This window comes from Mesoplodon densirostris, chromosome 5 (genome assembly GCF_025265405.1).
Source record: "Mesoplodon densirostris isolate mMesDen1 chromosome 5, mMesDen1 primary haplotype, whole genome shotgun sequence".
Lineage (NCBI taxonomy): Eukaryota > Metazoa > Chordata > Mammalia > Artiodactyla > Ziphiidae > Mesoplodon > Mesoplodon densirostris.
Window position 1 is genome coordinate 121,040,066 of NC_082665.1, and position 14,570 is coordinate 121,054,635.

At 51.8% G+C, this 14,570-nt stretch overlaps 1 protein-coding gene across 13 annotated transcripts in view; it reads left to right on the plus strand.

Moving 5' to 3' along the window:
* MYLK (myosin light chain kinase) overlaps positions 1-14,570 on the plus strand; it is a 191,240-nt gene that overhangs the window by 156,966 nt on the left and 19,704 nt on the right. For 10 of the 13 annotated variants that reach the window (XM_060099431.1, XM_060099433.1, XM_060099434.1 and 7 more), the window contains 5 exons: positions 806-838; positions 936-1,029; positions 2,293-2,496; positions 8,412-8,629; positions 9,953-10,076. In XM_060099431.1, coding sequence (XP_059955414.1) covers positions 806-838; positions 936-1,029; positions 2,293-2,496; positions 8,412-8,629; positions 9,953-10,076 — 673 coding nt within the window. Of the gene's footprint in view, positions 1-805; positions 839-928; positions 1,030-2,292; positions 2,497-7,143; positions 7,205-8,411; positions 8,630-9,952; positions 10,077-14,570 lie in introns of those variants that run through there. The other 3 variants (XM_060099437.1, XM_060099440.1, XM_060099444.1) reach the window with 2 other exon arrangements.

The window sequence follows — 14,570 nt, forward strand, 5'->3', positions numbered from 1 at the left end:
CTACTGAAACATCTGTGTGGACGGCCAGGGTGGGCTGCTCATGTCCCTCCTTGCCATACCCATAAACACCCGCTGGCTTCCTGCATGACGTCACCCACCTCCTCGCTGTGTTCCATCATTTCCTTTAAGACACAACTCAAGGCCTCCTTCTTCCTAGACTAATTGCTCTGACTTTATACTTGCCCCGCTTGTGTCACCTTCCTCCATTGTCTACTCAGTTTGTACTGCGATATCATGTGCTTGACTTTATAACACTCGTAGTGGATATTTCAAGGATATGTGGTTTTTCCTCTCCAATGAAATTATGTATAAGCTCCAAGAAAAGAGGAGAGATCATACCATCTGTATTTTGTTTTGTACACCCATGATCACTGGCAAAATAACTGGTACCTAGCTGGAATTCCAGAACAAGTTCTCAGCAAATGGATAAATGGATTTGACACTAGTAGCAATTATAAGTTGCCGACTTTCGAGCCGGAGTGGAAAGGGACTGTCGCAGTTGTGTGTAGGTTCTGAAAGTCAGAGAGACTAGAAAAGATGTGAAGAAGGGCATGCCTAGGGGCTGGAGGGGAGTGGATGGAGGGGAGAGCTGGCAGAGGAGGGGCTGGGTGAGGTGAGGGGGACAGCGCCTGCCGGTGTATACGTGGCCCTGTTGCAGCGTGGACCCACTGACCCCGTGGTGATGCCCAGAGCTCTGGGCTTGGTGGTCTGGGGCCTGGGAAGGCTGAAGTCTGACAGGGCCCCCGGCATGCTTTGCTCTTGGTGGGCCTTCATTACTAATCGCCCACGCCCTCTCTCCCCCTAGAGCCGAAGGATGAAGTGGAGGTGTCAGATGATGGTGAGTGCTGGCCCCCGTCCTCGGGAAGACTCGAGGGGTAGAGGGGTGTGGGTGATGGGTCTGATGGCTCACACTCATCCCGACCCCCACCCTGCAGATGAAAAGGAGCCCGAGGTTGATTACCGGACCGTTGCGGTCAATACTGACCAGAAAGTGTCTGACTTCTACGACATCGAAGAGAGACTAGGATCGTAAGTGGAGTGGGAAGCATCCTTCCGGAGCCCAGGGTGAGGGTGGCGCAGGCCCCGAGGTTAATTTCTCTGCATCCTCTTCCTGTCCTTCCCTGGGTTCTGTCAACTCCCCAGACTGAGGTTCCTGCGGAACCGGGAGGGCTTGACCTGTTGGCACCCGTGAAAGCATCACCCGGCCAGGGCTCTCTTAGGAGCTGCTGTGCCCCGGGCTCCCTCCACAAGCTTGAGCAGGCCCGTCCTCCTCTGCAATCCACCCCGCACATAGGACATAACCCAGGGCAGCGGGTCTGGCCCGACTTGTCTTTAGGATCCCTTCCCTTTGATCTGTGCTCACCGTTCAGTAGTTCGAGCTCTAGTGCTTCAGGAGAACGCGCCCCCTTGACATGCACCTCCTGTCATCACCCCTCGCTTTGTGAACTCAGTCCACAGTCTCCGCTCAGGCTCTTCCCTCGTCTGCAGAGACACCAATGGACTCAGACCGCAACCCTGGGCCCTCGGCACAGCCAGGCTGTGCCCACCAGCAGCGGCACCCAGGGCTGCCTGTCGCCCACTGACTATCCCTGGAGGAGGAGGGGAGGTGGAAGAGAGGAATGGGGCTCAGCTCTTATTTCCGGAGGGTTTCTGTCCAATAAAGGAGTGACACCAACCTCATCGCAGTCCTGAAGAACGAGGAGCCTGCTCTGGGGCGGGAGTGGTGTCAGTGGGATGGGAGGCAGTGGTCCTTGCTCGGCTGTCTCCAGGGCCCCGGTACTGGAAAGGCGTGGAAGGAAGGCAACCACTCAGAAATTCTCGGTACTTGGGGAGGACTTCCCCAGCCTGTTGTCACGGGTCCTTTTGCGGGGGAAAGGGAAAGAAGTCTGTCGCCAAGGTTGGGGCCTCAGCCCAAGGAGATGACAGTCCTAAAAGAACAGCAAGACTGGACAGAGTTAGGCTGACATTGACAAGTGATGGAGAGTAGGTCTGTCTGCATCAGCAGTGTGCTTCACTGACCCAGAGCAGGGACTGGCAGACTTCTTCTGTAAAGGGCCAGATAATGGATATTCAGGGATTGTGGGCCATTTGGTTTATGCTGCAACGACTGCTCTGCTACTGAAACCCAGAAGCAGCCACAGACAATCTGGGCACAAGTGGGCATGGCTGTTTTCCAGTAAAACTTTATTTAGAAAAAGAGGGAGGCCAGATGGGTCCCACAGTCCATCACTTGCCAATCCCAGGTTAGTGGAAAGCTGGGCTAAATTGCTTTTTCTCTCCTTTCATTCACAGTGGAAAATTTGGACAGGTCTTTCGACTTGTAGAAAAGAAAACTGGAAAAATCTGGGCAGGGAAATTCTTCAAGGCATATTCAGCAAAAGAGAAAGAGAACATCCGGCAGGAGATCAGCATCATGAACTGCCTCCACCACCCCAAGCTGGTCCAGTGTGTGGATGCCTTCGAAGAGAAGGCCAACATCGTCATGGTCCTGGAAATGTGAGTGTCCCGCCGCGGGGCGGCCCAGGCGCCATGGGCCTGGGATCCCCTCGTGTGACTCCCCCACTGTCCCGCCACCACCCTCCGCCCCAAGATGGAGAGCACTGTGGGCCAGGGTGTGATGTGCACGACACTCAACAGCCCGTATGGCCGGGCGCTGACCCCTGGGGACAGTCCGTCTGTGCATGGTGCTGGCCCTGACCCACTGCCCACCAGCCCCCTCTGCTCATCTCCAGAACACACTGGCAGGTCTTTGAGGACCCCTGCCCCCTTCTCACCCTCACCTCCCTGTGAAAGGCTCAGGGCTACCCCTCGGCCCCTTGGTTTCATTCAGGGCATTCTGACCTAGAGGTGGCTTTAGAGCAGAAGAGGGGGGACAGGGCAACTTCCCGACCAGCCTGTGAGAGAGAAGGGGGCCCAGGGCTGGGAGCTCAGAATGCAGGAGTGTAAGCCTCGCTCCCGTCCTCCTGCTCTGCTCTGTGTGCCCCTGGTCCACGCTGGTTTGTTCTCTCTTGACCTCTCACTCACCAAAGAGTAGCGTTTTCTGAGCTGGGCTGTACAGAGAGGCAGGGGGAGGACCAGATGACGTCCAGCCAAGGCTTTCCTGGACTCCGTTGTTTCTTCGAGTCCCAGTCCTCCACCTCTCTCCCCTCTGAGTGCTGGTCTGCATGTGCGCGCGCGCACGCGCACGCACACACACACACGCACGCGCACGCACACACACACGCACGCGCGCACACACACACACACACACACACACACACACACACACACACACTGGAGTCAGTAAGCCAGACATGCTCCGTAGTGTGGTTTTTTTTTTTTTTTTTGGCGGTACGCGGGCCTCTCACTGTTGTGGCCTCTCCCGTTGCGGAGCACAGGCTCCGGACGTGCAGGCTCAGCGGCCATGGCTCACGGGCCCAGCCACTCCGCGGCATGTGGGATCTCCCCGGACCGGGGCACGAACCCGTGTCCCCTGCATCGGCAGGCGGACTCTCAACCACTGCGCCACCAGGGAAGCCCAGTGTGTATTTTTAAAGTATTTCTTTTCCTTTTTTAATCTGAATTTTTAAAGTATATGATACAATCATATCAAAAAATATAAGAAAATACACAACGAGAAGTCCCGTTCCTACCCCGTCTCCCATCTACCCTGTTCCTACCCTGCCTCAGCACCACTGGTAACCAATTTTGTTGGCTTTGTCTGTGTCCTTCCAAAGTTTCTTTAAGAAAATGCAAGCATATATTATTTATATATATATTATTCATATTCATATATGAATATATATATATATGTATGTATGTATATATGTGTATATACACATACTTCCCACCTTTTAACCCAAAGACAAGTTTCACTCAATATTCTATACTTGGCTTCTTTCCATTCAACAGTGTATCTTGGAGAGAGGCCCACATCAGTAGCCAGGGGGCTTCCTCTCTCTCCCTGCTCCCTGGGATCTCAGCGCATGCATAGACCACAGGTTATTCGTCTTCTTTTGATAGGGTTTTGGATGGTTTCCAGGCTTTGGCTTTTGCAAAAAGGCAGTGTTTATAACCTTATACATACAGCTTTACACTCAGGCCTGTGTACATCTGTAGGGAAAATTCCCAGAAGTGTGGGAGTGCTGGATCAAAGGGGATGTGCATTTGAAAGCTTTAGCAATATTCTGAAATTGCCTTCAGCATCCTTGAACTGCTCATCCCGAGCTTCAGGGGTCTCAGTCCTTCGGAGAGGACTCTGTCAACATCTCGGTGTTCTTTCCTGGGAAAGCTGAAGCCAGTGAGGCATCCCCAGTTTGAGACGTGACTCCCCTCACTCCGTGTTTCCTTTCGGTTTGTGTTCCTCAGGAAGGGCAGTCGTGGTTAAGAGACAGACTGGAGTCTGAGAAACCTCACTTCAGCCCCTGCTCTGCCCCTTGTTGACGACCTTGAATAAGTTGCCCAACGGTGCCAATCATTCGTTTTATTATCTGTAAAAGGAGGCTATAACCCATCTCGTGTATAATGTGGGGATGAGATGGAATAACATGTGTCAGGCACAGGCTGTATAATTGCGAGTTATTCTTAGGAGTATGATGCATTGACTTTTTCTGTATCCTGGTCTTTTTTCCACTTAAAATTATTTTGTGAGCACTTTAACACCCAACTGGTTGTGTGGAACAAATCCTACTATTCAGGAAACCTGGGGTCAGCTTCTATTACTGTCGAGCTGTGACTTTGTAATTATTAAATCCTTTCAGCGAGGAGAGGTATTTGGATTAGACTCCCTTTTGGTTCTAAAATTCTGCAGTTCTGTGGAACTTTTACACAGATTCAGAGAAAATCTTCCTTCGTCTCTTAGAATCAGTTTTCAGCCCCGAATTCCAACTTCCCTCCCCACGTTTGGGAAAGATTTAGCCCATGTCCATGGCCTCACTCATGATACCCTCACAATAGCCCTATGGGCTGCAGCCTTTCACATTTATTGTAGAACAGGTTGCTTGGTCCAGGCAGCGTGGGCGTGTGGGGACATGTGAAGAAATGTCTTATCTTTGGAAGTTAAACCTTGAGCAAGCTCGTGAGAAGGTGCAGGAGCGGGTAGGAGGCAGCCAAGCCTGGGTGAGGCTGGGCAGCAGCACCAGTGGGCAGAATACCATACTTAGCTTGGAATTGGAAGTTGGCAAGCTGGATGGAAAATGTTGGGAGAAAACGTACGAGGGCTTCAGCTGGTCTGGCTTTCATCCCTCCACCCCACACCTCCCCCGTGGACAGGAGTGAGTCTTACATTCACAGATGCCAGATGATTCTCCTGCACTTGGGGTAAGGAGCTTGCCCCTTGATAGGAACTCGACCAGAGAAGAAGGAGCAGATTCATACTCAATCTGTACTTCCCTCCTGGCTTAAACAGACCTGGCCACTGAGGAGGCAAAGGTTGGCTTTCAGCAGTATGATTTGCTCTTCTCCTTGTTTGGTGGAGAAACTGAGATTAAGAGAAGGGCAATCCCTGGTGATACAGAAAAATGAAAATGTATTGCAGGGTCCCAGCCTTCAGATCAGCCGCCTCAGATACAGTGAGAGACCAGAATTAATGTGTCTTCAGCCTTTCTGACCTCCGATTATGAGACAAGCCCCTATTGTTGTAGCAGTGTTGCTCTAATACAGGAGTTCCTTCAGGCTCCGGGCCGGGAGTCAGGGCTGGTCCTTTTGGGACATTCCAAGTGGGTGGGCCCCTGAGCACTGAAGCAGATGTGCAGCTTAAGCTGGGTCATCCATTGCCCATCTCACCTTCATGCTGCCATTGGCAAAACTGATCAAAGAATAAGCAGCTAGCTGCCATGAGACAAGGAGGAGAGGGTCTGGGTTTGGAGCCCCATGAAGTGTCATCCTTCTGGCTGCCAGTGAGGGCTGGCCAATGTCTACAGTTGGGGGATAAATTTGATCCCTTGGAATAAGGTAGGTATTCATTCATTCATTCATTCACTCACTCGTCACTGTTAATTTATTAAGCACACATTTCCTCTGCCCAATCTTGGCCCATGGCTTTATCCCATCTCTGTGGGTGGCAGCTTCTTTCCACCCACAGTCTTGAGCGATTTGAAAAGAAACCTATATAGAACCATTAATCCTGTTTATGTAACCCCTTCCATCCTTGAAAATGGACCACAAGGACAGTTTTCAAAATACACTAAATAAATTTGAATAGGTTTGAACCTATATTTGCACCTCTACTGAATAGGTTACCTCTAGAAATGCAGCAGTAATTATCTCCATGGCTCAGATTTCCACCACTCATTGCCTCAGACGTTCCCAAGGACACTGCAAAAAATGGTTTCTTGCTTTTTCAGAATATTTTAAATTTAAAACCAAACATTTTGGGGTACCTTGTCTGTGCCAGGTATTGCCAGGTAAAAACAAGGGTCTAGAGATGAACCTTACCTTTTGCAGACATGTTCACAAACAACTTTAAGACAAGGCAGACTTGATGGGAAAAGTGCAGAGATGAGACTGTGGGAACCCAGGGAGGGAAAGATCATATGATGAAATTGGGAGTGATTTCTCAGAGGACATGAATTTCAGCTGGCTTCCCAGGGGTGGTAACTGAGTAAGCCAATATTTCTCAAACTTGTCTGATCTTAACAATGACCTGGGGTACTCATTAAAAATATGGATCACAACCCTTCCAAGATTTTCTAAATCAGAATCTTCAGGGGAGAAGCTTGGGAGTCTGTATTTTCAACAAGAGCCCCCACTGGTTCTTTAAAAAAAAAAAAAAGATAATTAACATCGTTGAGCACTTACTATGTGCCAGGCACTTTTCTAAGCACTTTACCTGTATTAATTCACTCAATCTTCACAGCAACCCTATGAGATAGTGGTGTTTTTATCTGCATCTTACAGATGAGGAAATTGGGGCTCAGAGATGTTATAAGAATGGCCTGAAACCTAGGAACCTAAGAACGGAGATTAGAGTTTGACCTAGAGCCTGGGTGGAGGGCAACAGAAATGAAGGGCTTGAGGACAGAGGCGCCACCTGCTGGCCACACAAGGACCTCCTTCTCGGTTGGTTCTAAAGCATTGGTTCTAGCGCCCCCCAGCGGCCACTGGCACAAACTGACCTTTACCCGCTCAGACCTCCCAGAAGTCTTTGTCCTGTGGTGATGGAGACCCACAGAGGCTTCCGTGTGCTGGGCCCCATGGTGCGTCCTTGTCTGTCTCTCCCTCAGGGGTCAGTAACAAGATCCACTTGGCCCACAGCAGGTTGTCAGATGATAATTAATATGTGCTGAGCACCCACTGTGGGTCAGGCATGATGCTTTACAAAATTTCCTTCATTCCTAACTACTATGACGTAGGGACAGATGAGGAAACTGGGGCTCAGAAAGGATAAGTAACTTGCTCAAGCCACAGAGACAGGATTCAAACTCAGCTCTTTCCCATCTTTGCGATGACTCCCTTAGAAGAGGGAAGCCCCTTGGAAGAGGACAGGCTCAGAAGGAAGCCCACTCAACATTGTTCAGCTGGTGGATCCACAGGACATTGTAAAAAAAGAACTTACTGATGTCTGGATGCTACATGAGTTACCAAGGGGATGCTTTAAGGTTTCTGAGCAGCGAGCAAGGAAGGTGGGTTCGGGAGGCTGGGAGAAGGGAACAGAGAGGCCCCATGTGACTCAGCATTTGCACTGAAGGGAAATATGCTGGCTGGCCAATCCTTAGAAAAGATGCCCACTGCAGGCCCCAGAACCACCATGGCCAGGATCCAAAGTCTATCCAGGCAGGAAGGATGTACTACACACCCAGCCTGGGCCGGGGAGCAGGGGAGGCAAGTTAGTTATGGCTGGAAGGAGTAAACTGATGTTATAGGCCTAGCCAGAGGAAGCAAATCGATCACAACTGTAAGTATAATAGGTTACAGCCAATGAATTTTACAAAATGTGCTGATGCTCCGTATTATTGAAGATATTTTTCTGTTTCTGGCTATGCAAAACAAATGCTTATGGGTACTGTGAGTTTTTAAACTTCAATTCTTTATGACTAAAAGACATGGCTGGAGAACAGGATAATCCCTTACATCTATAGTCATTTGGGGGAAAGAGGTTGCCTGGCAGTTACCCTTTTTGCTTAGGAGATCATTCTGGATATCTCAGTTCATGGCCACCTCTGAAACTGCCTAGTAGATGCCTCCCTGAACCCCTCCAAAGCTTAGTGGGCTCAGGCAGGGTCCCCCAAACAGGAAACCAGGAGGACCGGGCCATCCTCACATAGTGGAAGACTGGGGCCAACATAACGGGGCAGTGGTCTGGGACTCAGGAAGCTGCAGAAAATGCCTGGCACCCCCATACACTGGGCTTTCCTGGCTGTGACCCCTTCCCCCAGCCTGCCCTGGCCAGGCTCCCTGCTCCTGTGGTCTGAGCACCCCCTCTGTCCTTGCAGCGTGTCTGGGGGTGAGCTGTTCGAGCGCATCATCGACGAGGACTTTGAGCTGACCGAGCGGGAGTGCATCAAGTACATGAGGCAGATCTCGGAGGGGGTGGAGTACATCCACAAGCAGGGCATTGTCCACCTGGACCTCAAGCCCGAGAACATCATGTGTGTCAACAAGACAGGCACCAGGATCAAGCTCATCGACTTCGGTCTGGCCAGGAGGTTGGGTAAGGCTGAGCCACCTCTCCTGTTGTCACCAGCATGTCATGGCAGTGGCCATGGCTGTTTGTGTTCCATGCACTGTATTAGAGACAACGGTATTAGAGGGGATGCACCAGATTGGAGCTGAGATCAGAGACCGTGGAGACTGCCCCTCCCACTTACTAGCTGTGGGGACCTATGTCTCAAATTTCTTATCTGTAAATTGGGATAACAGTAGGACTCACCTCATAGAGTTGTTATGGGATCACTGAGTTAATATAGGTAGAGTGATAGGAGCAGTGCCTCGCACATAGTAAGCACTATGTAGGTGTTTTCATTTATTTTATCATTATTATTTTTTTCACTCTGGTGCCTTCGGCAGCAGAACATTTTGCTGATGGTGCTTCCTCACATTTGCATCCTACTGTACAGTTTCCAGAGCACTTTCACCTACTTTCTCTCATCTGATTCTCACAGCAACCCTTTGAGGCAGGCAGGGCAGATTTTATGAGCCTCAATTTATAGACCAGGAAACCGAGGTTCACAGTAGCTTTGCCCAGCAAGTCCCACGACGAGCTGGGGTGGAATGAGGACCTGGGGCCTAGTCCAGGGCTCTCTGAAGCATCACTGCTGTTCCTACCCTTTCAGGAGGCAGGGCACGATAGGGGAAGGCGGTCAGGGCCTGAGTACCCAACCCAGAGTCATTTTGGTGGGTGATGGTCCTCTATGGCTCAGAGGCACCACCTCAGGGTTACGATCTTTCCCAACTGACCTCCCAGCAGCTCCTGGGAAGAGAGATGTGACACTACGTGTGGAGAGGTGGGTGGGGGAGGGGAGGGACATGGCTCAGGAGTCAGACCCCCTGGGTTAGGTCCTGACCACCATTTACCGGGAGGCGGGGGGGGGAGTCACTCCCTGGGTCTCCCTTTTCTCCTTGGGAGATGGGGGTCATCCTCCTTAGGGTTGGCCAGAGCATTAAATAGGAAAGTCCTCACAAAGCAGGCAGCAGGGTACAAATGACAGACTGAATGGTAGGGATTATTTTCAAGCACAAGTCACAACCCCTGTCTCAGGGAACTCATGGGAGAGACAGACACATGGAAAGCCATTCCATCTGGGGCAGGGCTGTAACGGGCTCTCCCGCCTCCGTCAACCCCGCCCAAACATTTGAGGTTCGCATGCAGTTTGTCGGTTTCACTGGTGTATCGAGGAGGCTGTTGTCTCTGTGCCGTCCTGCAAGGGGAGAGCCGCTGAAGGCCAGCCTTGCCTGTGTCCCTCCCAGGCATCTGCTTACCTCGGGTTGACTTAGGGACATTCTGGTGATTGATCCCTCTCCATCCTGGTTGCAGAGAACGCGGGGTCTCTGAAGGTCCTCTTTGGCACCCCAGAGTTCGTCGCACCTGAAGTGATCAACTATGAGCCCATTGGCTACGCCACAGACATGTGGAGCATCGGGGTCATCTGCTATATCCTGTGAGTCCTGGGGCACATGGGGGGAGGGTCCCCAGGCTGCCCTGAGGTTGAAGGGACCAGGGCGGGTCCTGATGGGGAGCCCGCCTAGAGTCAGGAGGGCGGTAGGCCCCCATCCCCCTCCTCGCTGGCCTGCCTGGCTTCTGTGCTCCCGGTGATGTCCACAGCCCACATCACACTTCTGCAGGAGCGTCTAGCTCTACACAGCAAGAGCCCCATTCTGGGCCCCTCACCATCCTTGATGCTGGGCACCTAGGGGCCTTTGGTCAGGAGGACAGGAGCATGGCTGGTGCCGTGGAATTTACCTTCATGTGTGTACATGGGTCCATAGAGAAGCAGGGAGAGAGCCCAGGTGTACATCTGCTGTGGGTGTCATCGTCATCTTCAGAGGACCACACCCCATCCTCACGGCAGAGGGACCCCAAATTCCAGCCTCATCTCTGCGTCCAGTATGTGGACTAATTAATAAGCACTTCTGATGGTTGAGCCTTTAGTGGGACCCATAGACAACAGAAAGCTACTGTGTAGTAATTAGAATTGGGAAATTAGGTGGAAAATAGGAAGCCATTCTGTTAAAAAATGCTGGAGAAAAGAGGGAAGGCCAGTAATCTAGACCAGTGCTTCACAGACATGTAACATGAAGGAATCACCTGGGCTGCTCCTTAGATTACAAGTTCTGATTCAGAAGCTCCAGGGGACCTGAGAATCCACATTTCTAACAGGTGCTGGTTGCTGATGGTGCTGGTCTGAAGACGGCACTTTGAGTACCAGGCCCTAGAGCACAGTCTCTTGTTGGGATCTGGCTGATTTAGTCTCTGAAGCCTCAGGCTGCAAGCAGGCATTAGCCTTAGTGGCAGCCCCTGAGTTTGTGTGGCATCACACAGTTATGGGATGGTCTCCCTGAAAATGCAGATATGCATGTAGTCATTTTGGAAAAAAGTTTTTGTTGTTAAAGCAAAAGGACAAATTAAACATTTTCGCAGAAAACTTGAATATGACCTCTAAGAATACTTTCTTAGATCCATGGGGTCTTCAGACCCCAGTGTGAGAAATGGCTTTAGGTGACTCTACTGCACAGCCGGGCTTAGGAACCACTGTTACAAAAGCTTTAGCAGAAGCAGAGTGATTTTGTGTGAGTGTGTGTGTGTGTGTGTGTGTGTGTGTGCGCGCACGCGCGCGCGTGCGTGTGTGTATGTGTGCGCACGCCAATGTGGCTTTTTCACGTGTTCAGGAGTCTTACTCTCCCTGTGGGCTATTAGGACAGCCTACCTCAGTTGAACCTGTGTCACAGGTTCTGTACCCCAGAGAGTCATCTTCTTCCCTGCTTGGGGTCACCCCCACCAACACAGCCTCCCCCAGAGCAGCAGAGAAGAAACTCTGGCCAGGAGTGCATCTCCCTGCCTCTCCCTACCCAGTCCCCTCCAGGAGAAAGGGAGCTGAGGAGTGAAGAAAACTGTGCCAGATTCTGTAGGGCTGGCCCCTTGGTAAATAAAGGAGAGCAGGGCAGTGGGGACTGCCCCAGGCTGGATGGGGCTCATGCTGGATCTTTGCCCAGGAGAGGCTCTTGGGAAACGGTCTTTTGTCAGCTCCCTCTGTTCAGACCCAGCTGCCCTGTGGCTTGGCTTGGTCCTGGGTCCCCCTGCAGCCATCAAGCAGACTTGCCTTACTCCCTCCATTGGTTTTCCCACTGCTGTAGAATCAGGACCATCTGTTTGGTCCTCAGAATAAACCTGGGAGTGGGGCATGGCAGAGATTTGATCTTCATTTGGCATTGAGGTCACAGGAGCCAGGGAAGCCTGCATGGCTGCCCACTTCCCACAGTCCTAGAGCATGGCCAGCTGTCCCAGTTCACCCAGCACTGATGGGTTTCCCAGGATACGGGACTTTCAGTGCTGAAGTGAGGACCATCCTGGGCAAACTAGGACGATTGGTCTCCCTACGGGTCAGGGCCAGACCGGTGACTAGACGCTCAGTGAATTTGCACAGTGAACACACCTATACCCAGACCCGGAAACCACACAATACCAGGCCCGCAGCCCTCCCGGTGCCCAGGCTCTGGTTACTCCCTCAGGGGTAATCTGATCCCCATTCTAACATCACGCACCACGTTCGCCTGCTTTTTTTTTTTTTTTTTTTTTTGCGGTATGCGGGCCTCTCACTGTTGTGGCCTCTCCCGTTGCGGAGCACAGGCTCCGGACGCTCAGGCTCAGCGGCCATGGCTCACGGGCCCAGCCGCTCCGCGGCATGTGGGATCTTCCCAGACCGGGGCACAAACCCGCGTCCTCTGCATTGGCAGGCAGACTCTCAACCACTGCACCACCAGGGAAGCCCTGCTTTTGAACTTTATATAAACGAAATCATACAGAAAGGTGTGTCTGGCTTCTTCTGCCCCCCCTTGTTTGTGACCCCCATTCATGTTATGGTGTGTAGCTGTAGGCTGTTCATCCTTGGTGCTGTATAGTGTTTCACTCTGTGAACTTCATCCAGTTTACTTATCCATTCTGTGCTGATGGGCTTTTGACTAGATTCCAGTTTGGGTTATTGTGAGTATTCCGGTACATGTGCTTTAGTGAATATCTTTATGCATTTCTGTTGGATATATAATCTAGAACTAGAATTACTGGGTCATAAGAGCACTTTATTTTAAAATGAAAATTCTTTGAGGTGGAAGAAGTAATTTGGATAACATGTTACATGGTTTGCCAGATTACTTTTAAAGCTGAGACCTAGGAATAGGGAAGGGCTTTTGGAAATGGGGGGGAAATAATTTTGATGAATGGGGCACCAGCCTGAAGGCATCTGGACGGAGGCGGGAGGGTGGAGAGGTGCCTGTGGAAGGGGGGCAGGTGAGCAGTGGGGGGTGATGGACACAGGCCAGCCCTACGCAGCCTCCTGTAGCCTCCCCAGCATCCTGGCTGCTGGGGAGCCAGCACCTCTGCGGGCTGCTCTGCCCTGTGGGACTTCTCCTGCTGGCTCTCACGGTGGGGATTGAGGTCTGGGAGTCTCTCCTCAACTAGGGCTGTCAGCAGGGCACGTGGTGTGAGAACAGAAGGTGGAGCCAGCCAGGTGGCTTCCTCTCAGCCCCTGCTCTGCAGAATTCTGGAGCCACTGCCGGAAGCCCCCAGAAGAGGTTCTCTGGCAGCCCTCATGCACCCTCCATCCCTCTCTTTGGAGCTTGGAGTCCTTGTCAGGGTCACCTTCCTTGTTTGTTTGTGCCAGAGGATGCCCCCCCGCCACCATCTCCTTTCTGGGGCCAGTGAGATATGGGGAGCTTGGGGACAGGTGATAACAGATGTATCCCTCAGTGCAGATTTGGTGAGCACCTTCTAAGTGAGCAGCTGTGTCCCATAGGTTGTTTTGACTTTGCTGAAGGAACTCCTTCTCACACCCTCGGAGAGATCGGGGCAGATCCTGTCACGGCACAGGAGACCTGGCTCCACTGCCTGCCTAGGGTCCCCAGGCAGGGTAGAGATGTAGCAGGTGGGGTTGGGGGCCCCTTACCCTCTCACCCCTGATTCTGAAGGGAGAAGCAGATTTCGTGAATCTGCTGGAGACTTCTGCTATTACCAATACCCATTGGTTTCTGGCAGGAAGAGAGAGGACCAGGCTCTCTAGGCCACACTTCAATGGTGAAGAAATTCTAAGCCCCACCTCCTTTTCTAAGATCTCCTTCCCTCTCTTATCTCCCTCCCCCCATTTCCTTAGGACTTGCTGTTCCCTTACTGCCTGTGGAGATACCAAAACCCTTCTCTGTGCCCTGCCCTCACCCCTACCCCAGAATTCCTTCTCCTCCTCCTCTCCCCCAAACTGCTGCCCTGCTTTCTCCTCCCTACCATCTTCCTGCTGTGCTCAGCAGCAGACTTCCCATCTCAGCTCATTTGTGAGCACGCACCATGGTCCAGAGAGCCAGGTCCATCCCCGTCTGGAATCTAACTTCTGGGGACAGCAGCCTAGTGAGCTGGGGAGAAGTCCCAGTGCCCAAGCATCAGGTACCTACTCAGACTCAGATTTGGATGCAGGCCTCTTCAGAGGGATCCAGTAACTCCACCCAGGGCTGCTTCTGCCCTCTTAGCTGCTGAGTCCAGACATGCTCTCTATTGCAGGTCCTGAGACCTCCAGGCACCCCACATCCACAACAGGCCCAGACACCACCTGCAGGTTTTGCTCTCCAGGGACTTGGGCTGTGGTTAACATGACTAAACCCTGGGTCTGTCTTTCCTAGGCTACTGTACAAAACAATGCCCAGCTCTTCCTGTGGGGCCTTCCCAGCCCTCTCAAATCTTCCCACCACACCAGGGAATGAGTATCCCAAGGATAAAAGACTAACCCCTTCCTAAGCGCTCAGTAGTTCTGCTGGAAGATGTATGGCCTCCTTTGCTGGCCATTCATGCAGTGGAGTCATCTGCTTAAAAAACACCATAGAGAAAGTGTAATTCAAGAGGCATTTCTGCCTTCTGTCTCCTGATGTTCTGTCCTCCAAGCAGAACAGGCCCCCGC